This window comes from Ranitomeya variabilis, chromosome 3 (assembly GCF_051348905.1).
Source record: "Ranitomeya variabilis isolate aRanVar5 chromosome 3, aRanVar5.hap1, whole genome shotgun sequence".
In the NCBI taxonomy this organism is placed as follows: domain Eukaryota; kingdom Metazoa; phylum Chordata; class Amphibia; order Anura; family Dendrobatidae; genus Ranitomeya; species Ranitomeya variabilis.
In genome coordinates, this window is record NC_135234.1 from 464,148,576 (window position 1) to 464,170,434 (window position 21,859).

The 21,859-nt window shown below is 46.0% G+C and overlaps 1 protein-coding gene across 2 annotated transcripts in view; it reads right to left on the minus strand.

The window, feature by feature from the left end:
• TBC1D8 (TBC1 domain family member 8) overlaps nucleotides 1-21,616 on the minus strand; it is a 153,555-nt gene extending 131,939 nt beyond the window's left edge. Inside the window, exons 1-2 of one of the 2 annotated variants that reach the window (XM_077296631.1) lie at nucleotides 21,481-21,616; nucleotides 21,161-21,308 (exon numbers count right to left, since the gene is read on the minus strand). In XM_077296631.1, coding sequence (XP_077152746.1) covers nucleotides 21,161-21,287 — 127 coding nt within the window. In that variant the 5' untranslated portion in view covers nucleotides 21,288-21,308; nucleotides 21,481-21,616. The other variant, XM_077296630.1, reaches the window with a different exon arrangement.
• Nucleotides 21,617-21,859: the final 243 nt, after the last annotated feature.

Consider the following 21,859-nt stretch of genomic DNA (forward strand, 5'->3'; position numbering starts at 1 on the left):
TAAATAGAGAAAATTACCTTTCTCACAAAGAAGAGAGAAACTATCTCACTAGCCCAACCCGACGGACTAGCACCCCAAAATAGGCTCAGCAGATGGGTTTCTGGCTTGGCATGCTGCACGGCTGGGTAAATAGTCATATAACGACTTATAGGGGAACTACCGTAATTTTCCTTGGTGGTACTTGTGAGATAGGTCTCTCTCAGAGCAGAAGAAACTAATTTGCATATTTTTTTCTCTACTCTATGTAGAAACAGGAAGTTTGTTGTCCCTGAAAAAAAATCACTCTTCTCTTGAAATAAGTTGTCCACTATTAGGATAACTTCTTGTCATATCCTATTGCTAGCCCAAATAAAATAATAAAGCCTATACAGGGTGGGCCACGCATATGGATACACCTAAATAAAATGGGAATGGTTGGTGATATCAACTTCCTGTTTGTGGCACATTAGTATATGGGAGGGGGAAAACTTTTCAAGATGGGTGGTGACCATGGCGGCCATTTTAAGTCAGCCATTTTGGATCCAGCTTTATTTTTTCCAATGGGAAGAGGGTCATGTGACACATGAAACTTATTGAAAATTTCACAAGAGAAACAATGGTGTGCTTGGTTTTAACATAACTTTATTCTTTCATGAGTTATTTATAAGTTTCTCTTTGTTTACAGCCATTGACATGTCACAGAGGTTAACATGTGAGGAGTGGATAGAAATTGTGTTGATGTCTGGTGAACGCAGTACCTGGGTCATTGCAGCAGATGTCAATGCAAGACACCCTACGCAAGAAAGCTGTCACCATTCCCATGTTATTTAGGTGTATCCATATAAATGGCCCACCCAAAAAAGTTTGCCTCATCACTGCACATAATGTTCTGTGTAAACTGAGGGTCCTGTTCCAATTTGTGATTTGCCCATTCTGCAAATTCAGATCTGGGTCATCCTCGGTGAGATGCTGCAGCAGCTGGATTTTGTAAGGGTGCCAATTGTGAGTAGCTAATATCCGCCAAAGGGATGTTCGACAGATGACAGATGCCAGATCGGCGAGCTGAATTTGCAGAATGGGTAAAACAAAAATTAGAACAGGGCCCGCAATTTTTTTTCTTCCAGGAAGATGACGCGGAGGATTGGGGGAGAAGAAGGAGAAGGAGGGTCTGGGGATGGCAGAGGTATTGGGGGGGGGGGGGATTTGGGGACTCCATTTCTCTCTCCTCTGATATGCTAAATCATATCAGAGGAGAGTGAAATTTTATGAAAATTTGACCTTTTATTTATCACAAGACTGGGGACGGTAAAAATTGAACCCGAATCATGTTCTCTGGGGTACCGGGAGTAGCTGAGAACCTGGAAATTTTCCGACCCTGGGGGGGGGGGGGGGGCTATACATTTATTTCTCAGTGCTGTTAAAAGGTATATCGGCAGTCGTTAAGGGGTTAAAAACCAGGGCTAATTTGTGCAATCCGCAAGCAGTCAATTTCTCTTACAGGTACACTGAGTTTAAGGTGCAGATTTTTCCCATATACCGTATATACTCGAGTATAAGCAGAGATTTTCAGCCCATTTTTTTAGGGTGAAAGTGCCCCTCTTGGCTTATACTTGAGTCATTATCCCAGGGATTGGCGGGGGAGGGGGAGCGGCATCTGTCTATTATACTCACTCTCCCAGCGTGGTCCCTGGCAGCTTCTCTGATGAATGAATGAATATGGACGCGACTCCACTCCCATGGGGGTGGAGCGCATATTCATTACTTTAATGAGCAGTACCAGTGACCGCTGAACACCGGAACAATTTGCCTGCGCCAGGGATCGCACCGGGAGGGTGAATATGATGGGGAGGGTGAATATGACGGGGAGGGTGAGCATTGCGATATTCACCTGTCCCCCTTCCACCGCCGGGCTCCATCTTCCACGTCCTCTGGCTGTGAGATTCAGGTCAGAGGGCGCGATGATGTGTTTAATGCCAGCCCTCTGCCTGAACAGTCACTGCAGAGACGCGGAAGACACAGCGGCGTGCAGCGGTGGAACGGGTGGAATATCGCAAGTGCCGGTGTCCCCGCCTGCTCAGGACAAGAGGTGAGCATGTAATTATTTTTTTTTTTAATTGCAGCAGCATATGGGGCACAATACTCTATGGAGCGTCTAATGGGGCCATAATCAACCTTTAAGGTATGTGCACATGCTGCGGATCTGCAGCAGTTTGTCATGCGTTTACAGTACCATGTAAACCTATGGAAAACAAAATCCGCAGTGCTCATGCTGCTGGAAAAAAAAAGGCGGAAACGTAGCGTTGTTTATTCCGCAGCATGTCAATTCATTGTGCGGATTCCGACAGCAGTTTACACCTGCTCCATAATAGGAATCTGCAGGTGTAAAACCGGAGGTGGAATCCGCACAAAATCCACAAAAAAACTGCGGTAAGTCCGCGGTAATTCCGCAGGAAATCCACAGTGCGGATTACATGCAGATTTACAAAAATCAGTCCGGAGTAATCCGCAGCGTCTGCTCATACCCTTATGCAGCATTATATGGGGCCATTGTATGGGGCATATTTTTGTATGAAGCATCTTATGGGGCCCATCATAAACTGTATGGAGCATTGTATGGGGTGTATTTTGTATGGAGCATCTTATGGGGCCATCATGAACTGTATGGAGCATTATATGGGGCCCCTGATTCAATAGGGATATTCAAAAACACTTAAACTACTGATGTCTCAATTAATTTTACTTTTATTGGTATCTATTTTTGTTTTTTAAATTTACCAGTAGCTGCTGCATTTCCCACCCTAGGCTTATACTCGAGACATTAAGTTTTCCCAGTTTTTTGTGGCAAAATTAGGAGTCTCGGCTTATACTCGAGTATAAGGTACTTGAATTAGATGTGGAAAATCAGCAGGTAAAATACACGTAGGCAACATATAAAAAAATGCATGTAATCCGCACATGACAATTTCAATAAAGTTGTCAAAGCCAAATACCAAAAAGTATCAAAAACAAAAGCAGCTTTGTATAAAACATAACATACCAACAGGAGACAGAAATCGCAGAGTACAAAACGAATGATAAAACACAAACATACAAAAAGCATTAAGCTACTTACGGTAGCGGCATTTCTCGGAGGCCCATGACAGCACGACGAGAGAGGGGATCCGCCCATTAGGAACAGGAAACCTACAGATACAAAAGGGCGGCACCTCTCCCCTGCATCAGTTGTATTTCAGAGCCTTGAGAGGACTACCGCGGTTAGTGGCACACAAAAATATACATTATATACAGTTTATATACAATATTATAACCCATATATTGGAACTGGGTATCATACGTGAGATATATACATTATAGGAGGTGCAACCCCCACGTGAATAGGGAGGGAACTAAGGGTGCTGTCATGGGCCTCCGAGAAATGCCGCTACCGTAAGTAGCTTAATGCTTTACTCGGACTCCCATGACAGCACGACGAGAGAATTACAGAGATGTAACACTACCTTAGGGAGGGACTATAGCTTGCAGCACCCTTAACCCGAAGGTGAGATCAGAGGAGGCCCCTAAATCCAACCTATAGTGTTTAAAGAAGGTGGACGGGGATGACCATGTGGCCGCCTTACATATCTGGTCGATTGATACTCCAGATCTTTCCGCCCAGGATGTAGCCATGGCTCTGGTGGAATGCGCCCTCAGATTCTGCGGAGTCGGACCCCCACCTGCAGTATAAGCCAAAGAGATAGCCTCCCTAATCCACTTCGCTAGTGTGTACTTTGATACTCTGAGTCCCTTTCTAGGGTTTTGGAAAGATAAAAATAACGCATTATCTTTTTTCCATGTATCAGTAACAGAGATGTATTGTAACAAGCATCTCCTAACGTCTAGTGTATGGAGTAGCTCTTCTTTAGGGTTGGAGGGATTGGGAAGAAAGGATGGTAAAACTATCTCCTGTGACCTGTGAAACCATGATGACACTTTTGGTAAATAGGCTGGGTCCGGTCTGAGGACTACCCTATCTGGCAGAAACTGTGTAAGGGGAAATTCTGGAGAGAGCTTGTATGTCCCCTACCCTACGGGCAGATGTTATCGCTACCAGAAATGCTGTTTTAAGGGATAGGGCCTTGATTGAAGCTGATTGTAATGGTTCAAACGGCTCTCTAGTCAATGCTGACAGGACTAGATTAAGATCCCACGGCATAGATCTATCCTTATGTATGGGTCTAGCCCTGCTAGAAGCTTTAATGAACCTTGAGATCCAATAATTATTGGCGATGTTACAGGAAAACAAGGCCCCTAGGGCCGAGACTTGTACCTTTAGGGTACTAGTGGATAGATCTAGCTCTAAGCCCCTTTGCAGGAATTCTAAGATCTGTTTTATAGGAATTCCCTCCTCTAAATTAAAGTTAGAAGAGGCTAGGAATTTCCGCCAGGTTCTAGCATAGATTGTTGTTGTAATCTGCTTTCTACTTTTCATAAGGGTTTCAATCAAATTTGGGGAGAACCCTTTGTCCCTCAGTAACGCCCTCTCAAACTCCATGCCGTTAAATGGAGATTCTTTACTTGAGGATGGCTGATCGGACCCCGGTGGAGCAAATCTGGGATGTCTGGAAGCACCCAGGGGTCCTCCACTGACATGATCCTGAGCCAGGTGAACCAGGCCCTTCTGGGCCAAAATGGGGCAATCAAAATAACTCTTGCCCGATCCTCTCTTATCTTCCTGATTACCAGAGGTATCAAGGCCAGCGGGGGGAACGCATAAGCCAGCCGAAAGTTCCAACTGATCAGAAAGGCGTCTACCGCTAGAGGATTCTCCCTGGGATTTAGGGAACAGAATTTTACTGTCTTTCGATTGTCCCTGGTGGCAAATAAATCCACCTCTGGATGTCCCCATTTGTGGACAATCTGGTCGAACACAAGACTGTTTAAAGACCACTCCCCTTGTTTCAGGGTGTTGCGGCTTAGAAAGTCCGCTTTTACATTTTCTTTTCCTCTTATGTGCAGTGCGGTTAAAGATAGAAAATGGTCTTCCGCAGTCTGGAATAGACGATCTGTCACCCTCATCAATGATTCGGAATGAGTTCCACCCTGGTGATTTATGTACGCGACCGCCACCTGGTTGTCCGAGAGGATCTTGACGTGGTGACCCTGCAGATATGAGAGTAATTTTTTAACTGACAGTTCAACCGCCATTAATTCTTTTTGGTTGGAGGAGGCTGATGTTAAGGGGTCCCATAGACCCTGAACTATCATGTCGTCCATGTGTGCTCCCCAACCTGAAGGGCTAGCGTCTGTCGTTACAATACGTGTCGCCTGTGTCACCCAGGGAACTCCTGCCGATAAATTGTCAGTGACTAGCCACCATCTAAGAGATGTCAGTGCTTCTGGACCCAAAGTAATCTGACTTTGCAAGGAGCCTTGCAAGATTCTGTCATTAACCAGTACCTCGGATTGTAAGGGTCTGGTGTGAAATTGGGCCCACCGGACAGCAGGAATGCACGAGGTTAGAGATCCTAACAGTGACATAGCCTGTCTAAGTGTCATGGATGGATTATCAGTTGCTCTAGACACCTGTTGTTGGATGTGTAATAACTTGTCGGGCGGAAGACAACACTGTTGGGTCTATGAATTTAACAACAGTCCTAAGAATCTCTGTATTTTCTGGGGCTGTAATCGGGATTTTTCATAATTCACAATCCACCCCAGATGCTCAAGTTTGGTTGTGGTTGTCTGTAGCTGAGAGAGGCAATGGTCTGCTGAATTCCCAACTATAAGGAAATCATCCAAATAGGGGACAATTAAGATGTCAGACTCTCGTAAGTGCGCCATGACTTCGGCCACTATCTTGGTAAACACCCTAGGAGCCGCTGATAAGCCAAAGGGAAGAGCTCTAAACTGGAAATGACGAATTTGTCCCCCCATTGAAACAGCTACCCTCAGGAATCTCTGGAAGTCTTCATGTATTGGGACATGATAGTACGCGTCCTTTAGATCTACAACTACCATGAAGCAGTGTTTAAACAACATTTTTATTGCTGAACCAATTGATTCCATTTTGAACGATTCATTGGTCAGAAAATTATTAAGGCCTTTAAGATTTATGATCGTTCTAAATGATCCGTCTGGCTTCTTGATCAGAAAGAGAGGAGAGTAAAATCCTCTCCCTCTTTCTGATACTGGAATTTCAACCAAAACATTCTTGAAGCATAAGTTTGTGACCTCTGCTTCCAAGGCTGCTTGCTCAAGGGGGGAGGAACGTAAAGGGGTTAAATTAAATTTATCTCGAGGCCAGTGATCAAAGTCAAGTCTTAGACCTTTCGCTATGATGCCTCGGACCCATTTACTGTTTGTAATGTCAAACCAAGCTGATGAGAATGCTGACAGTCTACCCCCCACGGGGACCGCTAGTCATTGGTCCGTTTTTTTCTGTTCTTTCGAGGAACGGCGAAACATATAGCCCGTACCTCTTCCGCGTCTGTCCTCCCATCTAAAACTCTCTCTAGAGGGTGAGGATCCGCGTTTTTTCCCGCGACCAAATCTCCTTTTAATGAAGGGTCTGCGGTAGGATGCTGAAGATGGATTGGGAAATTTCTTCTTATCATCCCCCGCTTTCTCCAGCAACTCATCCAGAGTTGGTCCAAAGAGATATTCTCCTTTACACGGAATGGCGCAGAGTTTAGTTCTGGATTGAATGTCGCCAGACCAGCACTTCAACCATAAAGCTCTACGAGCCGCGTTGGAGAGTCCTGCCGCTCTAGCCGCCATCCTGACTGAGTCCACAGATGCGTCTGACAGAAAGGCCGCAGCATTCTGCATTGTTGGTAAAGCCTTCAGAATGGAATCTCTGGAAGCGCCGTCCTTGAGCTGGGACTCTAACTGATCCAGCCAGACCATTAAAGACCTGGCTGTACAAGTCGCGGCAACTGCTGGTCTTAGAGATCCTGCCGCCGTCTCCCAGGTTCCTTTAAGAAAAGCATCTGCCTTTCTGTCAAGGGGGTCTTTGAGGGTCCCCATATCCTCAAACGGCAATGAGGCCTTCTTCGACGCTTTTGCCACCGCCGCATCCAGCTTAGGGGCTTTATCCCATGTTTCCACAACCGGATCGTCGAAAGGGTACCTGCGTTTCAACGCTGGCGGTAAGGAACCCTTTTTCTCGGGTTTCTTCCATTCTCGGAGAATCAGGTCTTGGATTTTTTCGTTCACCGGGAAAGATCTATGTTTCTTACGATCCAATCCGCTGAACATCATATCCTGCTTTGAGGGCTGCGGTTTGGGCTCTTCTATCCCCATTGTGCCTCTAACAGACTTGACGACTTTGTCAATTCTATCCAGGGGTAGACAAAATCGTCCAGACTCCTCATCTGATGAAGAGGAGGAAGGACTTGAGTGATAGGCACCCTCTTCTCTTTCTTCCTCTGAAGAATTAGAGTCCAGGGGGGTCCTATGTTTGGAACCTCCCGCTTGAGACAGGGACCGTAAGGATTCCCTTACTTCCAAACGGATCATTTCTTTCAGGTTAGCCGCACTCACAGATTCTTCCGCTACCTAGGGGAGGACAATATAGGTGATAACTACTATCTGACCTAATGTCACTTCCACCCAACCACTCCTGTAGACCTCACCGTCTGTTGTATACAGGGGGCACATAATTTTTTGGGGCAAGAATCAGGTAAGGGGACCCCACAGAGGGCACATTCCTTATGCCTTGACTTGTCCGTGCTTTTCTTCCCCTAGAATGATAAAGTATAGGGGGCCTGCGTCACAGAGTGAACTTTCACGTAGATCACTTACCCGTGCGCCAAAGTAAATACCGGAATACGAGGGGGTTCTTTCCTAGCCGAAGCTCTGGATCCTTTTGCGGACGAGCTTCTTCGACTGGACTGGTCGCTTCTGTCTTTGGGCTTCTGACGCACCTCATCCAGCTGCTGCTGCTGCTGCTGCTGCTCACCACCACTCTCCATGATGATTTGCGACCAAAAGCAGGGCTCTGTAGTTGTCACCTGCTTAAATCCCCCTTGGATCCGGTCAGCAGATAGGTCAGACGCTGCCCCATTGGCTCAGGATACCGCAGGGAGGCAGGAACCATGTGGGAGAAAACCGGCATCAGGATGCTATGGGCGCCGCCATCTTGGATCGACTGCGCATGCGCAGACACCCGGCGACCCGGAAGCGGCTGCTATCTCCGCCCCCTCACGTCACTGCACCCGGAAACGCTCCAGCACACGCTGAGAGCGGTGCAGGACGCCGGGAACGGACCGCAGCGCTCCGGGAGTTCACCCAGGCAGCCCTGACGCCGGCACCCCACATTCACCGCACCGCTGCACCACCAATGGGTATACTTACCGGCGCCGACGCTGATGGAGGCAGGAAATCCTCCGGACTCCGCTCCCTGCTGCGAACGCCACCGCGTGCAGTCCAGCCAGGACCACCGTGGCGTCTCCAGGGTTCTCCGCACCGGCCGAGGTAGGAGACCCCCCCGCTACCAGATTCGGTCCGGCCGGCCTGGGCTCCTTTAGCTAATCTGTAGGCACCCGTCCCTTTAGGAACAGGAAACCAACTGATGCAGGGGAGAGGTGCCGCCCTTTTGTATCTGTAGGTTTCCTGTTCCTAATGGGCGGATCCCCTCTCTCGTCGTGCTGTCATGGGAGTCCGAGTAAAAATTAAATGTACAAGTAACCTAATTTAGCCAATAGGTGCAAAAAGTCTGCATCAAATACTCACCGTGAAATGTAGTCCGACACTTTATTTTTGTTATGATGGAGAAACAATGACTGAAGGACAAAAATGCTTAAAATATGAGAGCAATGCTAATACTATAAGGTCAAACATGGCAGTAATAGGACATTTCTCTGAAATATAACACAAGAACACGACTGGAGTTAAATTAAAGTACATAGATGATTACACACAGTAAAGCAATAACAGGCTAATGGTCGGCCATAAACTGCCTCTATTATACAGTAATTAAAGTCTATTGAACCATTAACAAGGAGATTCATGTCAGAACCATCACTAGATCACAGGCCATTCAATCTAGGGGAAAAGATGAAGGGATGGAGCAAAGGCTCCGAGGATGAATAGGGAGAGCAATACATGGAAGACCTGTCAGGCAGGTACATGCCAGGATCAGCACGCCAAGGTTTCTTAGAAAAACAAAGCATGCAACTAATAAAATAACGTTCCCTCACCGAGCGCGACTAAGAGAAGACACAAAAGTATGGCACATACAACCAATAGTAACTGACAGCACAGGAAGATTCTGTCCACAGGTTCACATAAGTGTTGAAAAAAAATCGCTCACTGGGTGGTTTATTTCACACTTGTCATCCCTATGCAATCTTATTTTTTCCAGCAGCAGCTATTCATCATTTACAGGACCATTTATAGCTTCCTAAGTTACACAATTACAATATTTCTGTAAAACGCAGAAGCTGTACTGTTTGCGCACAAATGGGTGAGTCTCATCCAATTTTCAAAGGAACCAGTGCATGATTTTTTGCACATGCAGATTCGGTCAGTGAAAAAAAAGAATACAATTCGCTTGGTAGTGTGAATGAGCCCTTACAGCTATGTGCACACGTAGGAAAAGTGGTGCAGAATTTTCTGCACAAAGTCGGCATCTCTTGGCAGAATCCGCAGCTGTGGATTTGCCGCAGTTTTTCCGCAGATTTTGTGCGGTTTTTATGCGGAATTGATGCGGATTTTGTGCGGTTTTTGCCACTGCGGATTTTTATCATGGAGGGGTGCAGAAACGCTGCAGATCCGCACAAAAGAAGTGACATGCACTTCTTTCAAATCCGCAGCAATTCCGCACTGATTTTTCCACACCATCTGCACAGCTTTTTTTCCCCCCCATTGAATAACATTGTACAGTACATCACAGTGTGGGTCTGCTGCGTTTCTGCACGGAAAAATCCGCTGCGGATCCGCAGCAAATCCGCACCGTGTGCACATAACCTTACGGCTTTTCTGCAACAAGTACGCCAACATGGCAAGAAAAATAGATATTCAAACCTAGAAGTGCACATATTTGACCTCCTTTTTTGACATAATATTTTTAGGATGATAAAATAATATAATCTGCAACGCTATACTGTCTTACAAAGGAGACATACATATGATATAGTAACCCACAGATGGTGTAGGAAAAAAATAAGCAAATCAAGGTTCATTTCAACTCCACAGAACCCGACTAATGATCACTGTAGCATGGATTACTAGGCAGAGCAATGAGTAATAGTAACACAGAACCCAACTAATGATCATTGTAGCATGGATTACTAGGCAGAGCAATGAGTAATAGTAACACAGAACCCAACTAATGATCACTGTAGCATGGATTACTAGGCAGAGCAATGAGTAATAGTAACACAGAACCCAACTAATGATCACTGTAGCATGGATTACTAGGCAGGGCAATGAGTAATAGTAACACAGAACCCAACTAATGATCACTGTAGCATGGATTACTAGGCAGAGCAATGAGTAATAGTAACACAGAACCCAACTAATGATCACTGTAGCATGGATTACTAGGCAGAGCAATGAGTAATAGTAACACAGAACCCAACTAATGATCACTGTAGCATGGATTACTAGGCAGAGCAATGAGTAATAGTAACACAGAACCCAACTAATGATCACTGTAGCATGGATTACTAGGCAGAGCAATGAGTAATAGTAACACAGAACCCAACTAATGATCACTGTAGCATGGATTACTAGGCAGAGCAATGAGTAATAGTAACACAGAACCCAACTAATGATCACTGTAGCATGGATTACTAGGCAGAGCAATGAGTAATAGTAACAGACACAGAACCCAACTAATGATCATTGTAGCATGGATTACTAGGCAGAGCAATGAGTAATAGTAACAGACACAGAACCCAACTAATGATCATTGTAGTATGGATTACTAGGCAGGGCAATGAGTAATAGTAACACAGAACCCAACTAATGATCACTGTAGCATGGATTACTAGGCAGAGCAATGAGTAATAGTAACACAGAACCCAACTAATGATCACTGTAGCATGGATTACTAGGCAGAGCAATGAGTAATAGTAACACAGAACCCAACTAATGATCACTGTAGCATGGATTACTAGGCAGAGCAATGAGTAATAGTAACACAGAACCCAACTAATGATCACTGTAGCATGGATTACTAGGCAGAGCAATGAGTAATAGTAACACAGAACCCAACTAATGATCACTGTAGCATGGATTACTAGGCAGAGCAATGAGTAATAGTAACAGACACAGAACCCAACTAATGATCATTGTAGCATGGATTACTAGGCAGAGCAATGAGTAATAGTAACAGACACAGAACCCAACTAATGATCATTGTAGTATGGATTACTAGGCAGGGCAATGAGTAATAGTAACACAGAACCCAACTAATGATCATTGTAGCATGGATTACTAGGCAGAGCAATGAGTAATAGTAACACAGAACCCAACTAATGATCACTGTAGCATGGATTACTAGGCAGAGCAATGAGTAATAGTAACACAGAACCCAACTAATGATCACTGTAGCATGGATTACTAGGCAGAGCAATGAGTAATAGTAACACAGAACCCAACTAATGATCACTGTAGCATGGATTACTAGGCAGAGCAATGAGTAATAGTAACACAGAACCCAACTAATGATCACTGTAGCATGGATTACTAGGCAGAGCAATGAGTAATAGTAACACAGAACCCAACTAATGATCACTGTAGCATGGATTACTAGGCAGAGCAATGAGTAATAGTAACACAGAACCCAACTAATGATCACTGTAGCATGGATTACTAGGCAGAGCAATGAGTAATAGTAACACAGAACCCAACTAATGATCACTGTAGCATGGATTACTAGGCAGAGCAATGAGTAATAGTAACAGACACAGAACCCAACTAATGATCATTGTAGCATGGATTACTAGGCAGAGCAATGAGTAATAGTAACAGACACAGAACCCAACTAATGATCATTGTAGTATGGATTACTAGGCAGGGCAATGAGTAATAGTAACACAGAACCCAACTAATGATCATTGTAGCATGGATTACTAGGCAGAGCAATGAGTAATAGTAACACAGAACCCAACTAATGATCACTGTAGCATGGATTACTAGGCAGAGCAATGAGTAATAGTAACACAGAACCCAACTAATGATCACTGTAGCATGGATTACTAGGCAGAGCAATGAGTAATAGTAACACAGAACCCAACTAATGATCACTGTAGCATGGATTACTAGGCAGAGCAATGAGTAATAGTAACACAGAACCCAACTAATGATCACTGTAGCATGGATTACTAGGCAGAGCAATGAGTAATAGTAACACAGAACCCAACTAATGATCACTGTAGCATGGATTACTAGGCAGAGCAATGAGTAATAGTAACACAGAACCCAACTAATGATCACTGTAGCATGGATTACTAGGCAGAGCAATGAGTAATAGTAACAGACACAGAACCCAACTAATGATCATTGTAGCATGGATTACTAGGCAGAGCAATGAGTAATAGTAACAGACACAGAACCCAACTAATGATCATTGTAGTATGGATTACTAGGCAGGGCAATGAGTAATAGTAACACAGAACCCAACTAATGATCACTGTAGCATGGATTACTAGGCAGAGCAATGAGTAATAGTAACACAGAACCCAACTAATGATCACTGTAGCATGGATTACTAGGCAGAGCAATGAGTAATAGTAACACAGAACCCAACTAATGATCACTGTAGCATGGATTACTAGGCAGAGCAATGAGTAATAGTAACAGACACAGAACCCAACTAATGATCATTGTAGCATGGATTACTAGGCAGAGCAATGAGTAATAGTAACAGACACAGAACCCAACTAATGATCATTGTAGTATGGATTACTAGGCAGGGCAATGAGTAATAGTAACACAGAACCCAACTAATGATCACTGTAGCATGGATTACTAGGCAGAGCAATGAGTAATAGTAACAGACACAGAACCCAACTAATGATCATTGTAGTATGGATTACTAGGCAGGGCAATGAGTAATAGTAACACAGAACCCAACTAATGATCATTGTAGCATGGATTACTAGGCAGAGCAATGAGTAATAGTAACACAGAACCCAACTAATGATCACTGTAGCATGGATTACTAGGCAGAGCAATGAGTAATAGTAACACAGAACCCAACTAATGATCACTGTAGCATGGATTACTAGGCAGAGCAATGAGTAATAGTAACACAGAACCCAACTAATGATCACTGTAGCATGGATTACTAGGCAGAGCAATGAGTAATAGTAACACAGAACCCAACTAATGATCACTGTAGCATGGATTACTAGGCAGAGCAATGAGTAATAGTAACACAGAACCCAACTAATGATCACTGTAGCATGGATTACTAGGCAGAGCAATGAGTAATAGTAACACAGAACCCAACTAATGATCACTGTAGCATGGATTACTAGGCAGAGCGATGAGTAATAGTAACAGACACAGAACCCAACTAATGATCATTGTAGCATGGATTACTAGGCAGAGCAATGAGTAATAGTAACAGACACAGAACCCAACTAATGATCATTGTAGTATGGATTACTAGGCAGGGCAATGAGTAATAGTAACACAGAACCCAACTAATGATCATTGTAGCATGGATTACTAGGCAGAGCAATGAGTAATAGTAACACAGAACCCAACTAATGATCACTGTAGCATGGATTACTAGGCAGAGCAATGAGTAATAGTAACACAGAACCCAACTAATGATCACTGTAGCATGGATTACTAGGCAGAGCAATGAGTAATAGTAACACAGAACCCAACTAATGATCACTGTAGCATGGATTACTAGGCAGAGCAATGAGTAATAGTAACACAGAACCCAACTAATGATCACTGTAGCATGGATTACTAGGCAGAGCAATGAGTAATAGTAACACAGAACCCAACTAATGATCACTGTAGCATGGATTACTAGGCAGAGCAATGAGTAATAGTAACAGACACAGAACCCAACTAATGATCATTGTAGCATGGATTACTAGGCAGAGCAATGAGTAATAGTAACAGACACAGAACCCAACTAATGATCATTGTAGTATGGATTACTAGGCAGGGCAATGAGTAATAGTAACACAGAACCCAACTAATGATCACTGTAGCATGGATTACTAGGCAGAGCAATGAGTAATAGTAACACAGAACCCAACTAATGATCACTGTAGCATGGATTACTAGGCAGAGCAATGAGTAATAGTAACACAGAACCCAACTAATGATCATTGTAGCATGGATTACTAGGCAGAGCAATGAGTAATAGTAACAGACACAGAACCCAACTAATGATCATTGTAGTATGGATTACTAGGCAGGGCAATGAGTAATAGTAACACAGAACCCAACTAATGATCACTGTAGCATGGATTACTAGGCAGAGCAATGAGTAATAGTAACACAGAACCCAACTAATGATCACTGTAGCATGGATTACTAGGCAGAGCAATGAGTAATAGTAACACAGAACCCAACTAATGATCACTGTAGCATGGATTACAAGGCAGAGCAATGAGTAATAGTAACACAGAACCCAACTAATGATCACTATAGCATGGATTACTAGGCAGAGCAATGAGTAATAGTAACACAGAACCCAACTAATGATCACTGTAACATGGATTACTAGGCAGAGCAATGAGTAATAGTAACACAGAACCCAACTAATGATCACTGTAGCATGGATTACTAGGCAGGGCAATGAGTAATAGTAACACAGAACCCAACTAATGATCATTGTAGCATGGATTACTAGGCAGGGCAATGAGTAATAGTAACACAGAACCCAACTAATGATCATTGTAGCATGGATTACTAGGCAGAGCAATGAGTAATAGTAACACAGAACCCAACTAATGATCATTGTAGCATGGATTACTAGGCAGAGCAATGAGTAATAGTAACACAGAACCCAACTAATGATCATTGTAGCATGGATTACTAGGCAGAGCAATGAGTAATAGTAACACAGGCACAGAACCCAACTAATGATCATTGTAGCATGGATTACTAGGCAGAGCAATGAGTAATAGTAACACAGAACCCAACTAATGATCACTGTAGCATGGATTACTAGGCAGAGCAATGAGTAATAGTAACACAGAACCCAACTAATGATCATTGTAGCATGGATTACTAGGCAGAGCAATGAGTAATAGTAACACAGGCACAGAACCCAACTAATGATCACTATAGCATGGATTACTAGGCAGAGCAATGAGTAATAGTAACACAGAACCCAACTAATGATCACTGTAGCATGGATTACTAGGCAGAGCAATGAGTAATAGTAACACAGAACCCAACTAATGATCATTGTAGCATGGATTACTAGGCAGAGCAATGAGTAATAGTAACAGACACAGAACCCGAATAATGATCATGGTAGTATGGATTACTAGGCAGAGCAATCAGTAATAGTAACACAGAACCCGACTAATGATCATTACAGTATGGATTACTAGGCAGAGCAATGAGTAATAGTAACACAGACACAGAACCCGAATAATGATCATTATAGCATGGATTACTAGGCAGAGCAATGAGTAATAGTAACACAGAACCCAACTAATGATCATTGTAGCATGGATTACTAGGCAGAGCAATGAGTAATAGCAACAGACACAGAACCCAACTAATGATCATTATAGTATGGATTACTAGGCAGAGCAATCAGTAATAGAAACAGACACAGAACCCAACTAATGATCATTATAGTATGGATTACTGATTATCGACCATTTCATCACCAGTAGCCTCCATAAACCTCATTTTATCACCACCTGAATATGCCAACAAGTTACCGTGCCTGGCAGGTGCTACAGTGCCCGTCATTTCTGCAGCAGCACCAGGATCAAACATTGAATGGATTTCCTACTAAGATTACCATTAAAGGGAACCTGACATCTTGAAAATGGTATCTGATCTGCAGGCAGGGTGTTAGGCTACGTTCACATTTGCGTTGTGCGCCGCAGCGTCGGCGCCGCAGCGCACAACGCAAACAAAAACGCGGCAAAACGCACGCTAAAACGCTGCGTTTTGCGCCGCATGCGTCGTTTTTGCCCGCAAGTTGGACGCAAAAAAAATGCAACTTGAAGCGTTTCTTGCGTCCAACGCTTGCGGCCATGCGGCGCAAAACGCAGCACAACGCATGTCCATGCGCCCCCATGTTAAGTATAGGGGCGCATGACGCATGCGGCGCCGCTGCGGCGCTGACCGCAAATGTGAACGTAGCCTTATACAGCCGAGGGATGGAGCTGATCACAAACATTGTTTTGGGAAAAGATTCAGTAAAACGTATTTTATTTGTTAAAATTCCTGGCATTTACGTGAGTCCAGTGGGCGGTCCTATTCAGCAATTGACAGTCTTCCATGCATGACTGAGCATGCAACGAGCTGTCAGTCACTGAGTAGGACCGCCTACTGGACTCCTATACATACAAACACCACCGATTTCAATGAATACATTACTACTTAGGCCATGTTCACACGCTCAGTATTTGGTCAGTTTTTTACCTCAGTATTTGTAAGCCAAAACCAGGAGTGGGTGATAAATACATAAGTGGTGACGTGTTTCTATTATACTTTTCCTCTGATTGTTCCTCTCCTGATTTTGGCTTACAAATACTGAGGTAAAAAAAACTCTCCAAATACTGAGTGTGTGCACATGGCCTAACACTGAATCTTTTCCTCCAAACCTACAGATCATTGTGCTCAGCTTCTCCTTCTCTAGGCCGCACTGTCCACTAATAGGACCGCATGTTCAATGTGACAGGTTCCCTTTAATGGTTTAGTCCTGAGATTAATATCATATCTAAGTCACTGTAATTATAAGTAATTATAAGATGCAAGAGTGGAACAGCGAGCAAGGTGCCACCCAATGCCCCATGGGCCTCCCATTAATACAGTGACACAGGGGCGGACACAGACTGCAGAGGGCCCCTGTGCAAGAAATTTTCCTGGGCCCCCCCCCCCCATACTGCAACAAAATTATGTAAACATATAGGTTGTAATATTTATTATCTGTTTAGAACACAACTATCAAATCTAAATAATAAATTCACGTTCAATATTACACAACTGAATATAACACAAAGCAGTCATCTATAAAGCTGTGCCGCCACATATAATGCTCCATACAATTCATTATGGCCCCATAGATGCTCCATATAACGCTGTGCCGCCACATATAATGCTCCATAGTCCATACAATTCATTATGGCCCAGATGCTCCATATAATGCTGTGCCGCCACATATAATGCTCCATACAATTCATTATGGCCCCATAGATGCTCCATATAACGCTGTGCCGCCACATATAATGCTCCATACAATTCATTATGGCCCCATAGATGCTCCATATAACGCTGTGCCTGTGCCGCCACATATAATGCTCCATACAATTCATTATGGCCCCATAGATGCTCCACATAATGCTGTGCCGCCACATATAATGCTCCATAGTCCATACAATTCATTATGGCCCAGATGCTCCATATAATGCTGTGCCGCCACATATAATGCTCCATACAATTCATTATTACCACATAGATGCTCCATCCATAATATGGAGCATCTATGGGGCCATAATGAGTAATGGAGCATTATATGTGGCGGCACAGCTTTATATGGACTCCCTCCCTATAAAGCTGTGCCGCCAGATATAATAAATGCTCCAATTCATTATGGCCCACATAGATAGATGCTGAGTGTCTGATGCTCCGTCCATATATAACGCCTGTGCCGCTCCAATTCATTATGGCCCCGGGCCCGGCCCCCAGGGCCCCATAGATAGATGCTGAGTGATGCTGCTCCGTCCATATATAACGCCTGTGCCGCCACATATAAATGCATACTCACCTCGGCTCGACTCTCGTCTCTGCCCGCCCGCTGGTCCTCACCGTCCCGTCTCTCCGCACTGACTGATCAGGCAGAGGGCGGCGCGCACACTATACGTCATCCGCGTCACCGCGTGCCCTCTGACCTGAACAGTCAGAGCGCAGAGACGGGGCGGGAAGATGGAGCGGCGCGTGGATCATGGACAGGTAAATATACTCACCTCCTGCTCCTGGCTCCTTCTCCCAGACCCGGACTGTGGACAGATCATGGTCTCCGCAGACTCCGGGCAGTGGCGGGCGCCGGGCACGGCAGCTTCTGAGGCTGCTCCAGCGGTCATGTCACTCGCCGGCCCGGCGCTCATTACAGCAGGAAATTCAGGAATGATGATCCACGCGTCGCAGCGGCAGGCAGGCTGCAGAGCAGCAGCACAGTCACGACTCACGAGTCACAACAATTGTCGATTGCCGACGTGCCGTGCATGTCCGTCGGGTCGGGCCCCCTCCCCGCTCTGGGCCCCGGTGCGGCTGCACCGGTTGAACCGGCGGTATGTCCGCCCCTGCAGTGACAGGTTGGTGCACAGTGGTATTTCCACCATTAGGGCAGGTGCAGACGGCCGAATATTCTCTCATCCAAGAGGATCGGGACCATTAGACAAATTACACTCTCAGAGTGTCAGCCTAGTGTGCTACGATTCTCTCAGATGAGGACAAGATGGAAAAAAGAAAAGTGTCTCCATCTTGGGAGGCAACAAAAATTGGACTGCTCTTAGATGTCATCTGAGTACAGTGTGAGGGTTTCCACGCACTCACTGACTTGCATGGCAGACTGTTATCCGAATAAAATCTCTCTCCAAGGAAAGAAAAAAAAACAAAAAACGGGACATGTGCACGACACCAGAGACTAAAATTGGTCCAAGCGCTAGTCTGTCCATAGCATGCCAGAACAGTAGGGCTCATGTAGCGTACTCTGCTGCTAGTTGGCCACATGGGCACTTTCCAACATGGACATATCCTATGTTACGCAGTCCTAGGGGCACGTTACTTACACAGTCCTGAGGGCACGTTACATATGGCTATGGGCACGTTACACAGTCCTGTGGGCATGTTACATATGGCTATGGGCACATTACACAGTCCTGTGGGCATGTTGCATATGGCTATGGGCACGTTACACAGTCCTGTGGGCATGGTACTTATGGCTATGGGCACGTTACACAGTCCTGGGGGCATGTTACTGTACATATGGCTATGGGCACGTTACACAGTCCTGGGGGCATGTTACTGTACATATGGCTATGGGCACGTTACACAGTCCTGGGGGCATGTTACATATGGCTATGGGCACGTTACACAGTCCTGTGGGCACGTTACATTTGGCTGGGGGCATGTTACTTATGGCTATGGGCACGTTACACAGTCCTGGGGGCATGTTACATATGGCTATGGGCACGTTACACAGTCCTGGGGGCATGTTACATATGGCTGGGGGCATGTTACTTATGGCTATGGGCACGTTACACAGTCCTGGGGGCATGTTACTTATGGCTATGGGCACGTTACACAGTCCTGGGGGCATGTTACATATGGCTATGGGCACGTTACACAGTCCTGGGGGCATGTTACATATGGCTATGGGCACGTTACACAGTCCTGGGGGCATGTTACATATGGCTATGGGCACGTTACACAGTCCTGGGGGCATGTTACATATGGCTGGGGGCATGTTACTTATGGCTATGGGCACGTTAGGCTACGTTCACATTTGCGGTCCTCGCCGCAGCGTCGGGCGCCGCAGCGGCGCCGCATGCGTCATGCGCCCCTATATTTAACATGGGGGCGCATGGACATGCGGCGCACTTGCGTTTTGCGCCGCATGCGTCGCTGCGGCGCCCGCGTCGGTGCGCAGAGGACGCAGCAAGTTGCATTTTTGCTGCGTCCAAATTCAATGAAAAAAACGACGCATGCGGCGCAAAACGCAGCGTTGTGCATGCGTTTTGCTGCGTTTTTATTTGCGTTGTGCGTTGCGGCGCCGACGCTGCGGCGCACAACGCAAATGTGAACGTAGCCTTACACAGTCCTGGGGGCACGTTACATATGGCTATAGGCACGTTACACAGTCCTGTGCACATGTTACATATGGCTATGGGCACGTTACACAGTCCTGTGGGCATGTTACATATGGCTAGGGGCACGTTACATATGGCTAGGGGCACGTTACATATGGCTAGGGGCACGTTACATATGGCTAGGGGCACGTTACATATGGCTAGGGGCACGTTACATATGGCTAGGGGCACGTTACATATGGCTAGGGGCACGTTACACAGTCCTGTGGACGTTACATATGGCTATGGGCACGTTACATATGGCTATGGGCACGTTACACAGTCCTGGGGACGTTACATTTGGCTGGGGGCATGTTACTTATGGCTATGGGCACATTACACAGTCCTGGGGGCACGTTACATATGGCTATAGGCACGTTACACAGTCCTGTGGGCATGTTACATATGGCTATGGGCACGTTACACAGTCCTGTGGGCATGTTACTTATGGCTATGGGCATGTTACATATGGCTAGGGGCACGTTACATATGGCTAGGGGCACGTTACATATGGCTAGGGGCACGTTACATATGGCTAGGGGCACGTTACATATGGCTAGGGGCACGTTACATATGGCTAGGGGCACGTTACATATGGCTAGGGGCACGTTACATATGGCTAGGGGCACGTTACATATGGCTAGGGGCACGTTACATATGGCTAGGGGCACGTTACACAGTCCTGTGGGCACGTTACATATGGCTATGGGCACGTTACACAGTCCTGTGGGCATGTTACATATGGCTATGGGCACGTTACACAGTCCTGTGGGCATGTTACATATGGCTATGGGCACGTTACATATGGCTATGGGCACGTTACACAGTCCTGTGGGCACGTTACATATGGCTATGGGCACGTTACATATGGCTATGGGCATGTTACATATGGCTATGGGCATGTTACATATGGCTATGGGCATGTTACATATGGCTATGGGCATGTTACATATGGCTATGGGCATGTTACATATGGCTATGGGCATGTTACATATGGCTATGGGCATGTTACACAGTCCTGTGGGCACGTTACATATGGCTATGGGCACGTTACACAGTCTGTGGGCTTGTGGTGCTGACTGGCCGCAGTGCCTTATGGCTGCCCCGGAGCTCCCCTTCCTCCATACGGTGTGCTCTGCGGGCCTGTCGCGGTGGCCGGGCTGCGCTCGTGCAGGACTCACCGGTGAACTTGGCGGCTCCGTCCCCGTGTCCGCGGCGTCGCTGCAGTATGAAGTACTGGTTGGACTTGTGTGTGACCCACAGCCGCAGCGCGTTCTTCAGCAGAACCTCCTCGGGCTTCAGCCACATCTTGTCGGTGCGGCGGCGGCTCTGCCGGGAGAGAGAGCTGTGAGCGCACGGCGGCGCCGTCCTGCCCGAGCTGTGCTCAGCCGCTACACTCGGGGCTTCTCCCTCCCGGTAATCACTGGCGTCCACACAGCCCGCACCATTCATCAGCTCCTGTCATCCAGCGCCACTGCGCGCCCCCCATCCTCCTGTGTACCTGTGGCCGCAGCACGGCGCCCGTCCGGATCTGTGTGGTGTTCCTCGTACACACTGCACACACAGTTCCGGCATCCAAAGAGGAAGTTCTTCCCCAGCCTGCCCTGTACGGGAGGGAATGTCATCCTGCCTGCCCGCCGGCTCATGGTTGGCTATTAGAATGTGTCTGGCTGCTGGGGTCACAACTAGGAAAGCCCAAGCCCCCAAATGTAGGAGCACATCCCCCATAAGATAAAGCCAAGCTCCATCCATTCTGGGGGTCACAACTAGGAAAGCCCCCGGATGTAAGGAGCACATCCCCCATAAGATAAAGCCAAGCTCCATCCATTCTGGGGGTCACAACTAGGAAAGCCCCCGGATGTAAGGAGCACATCCCCCAT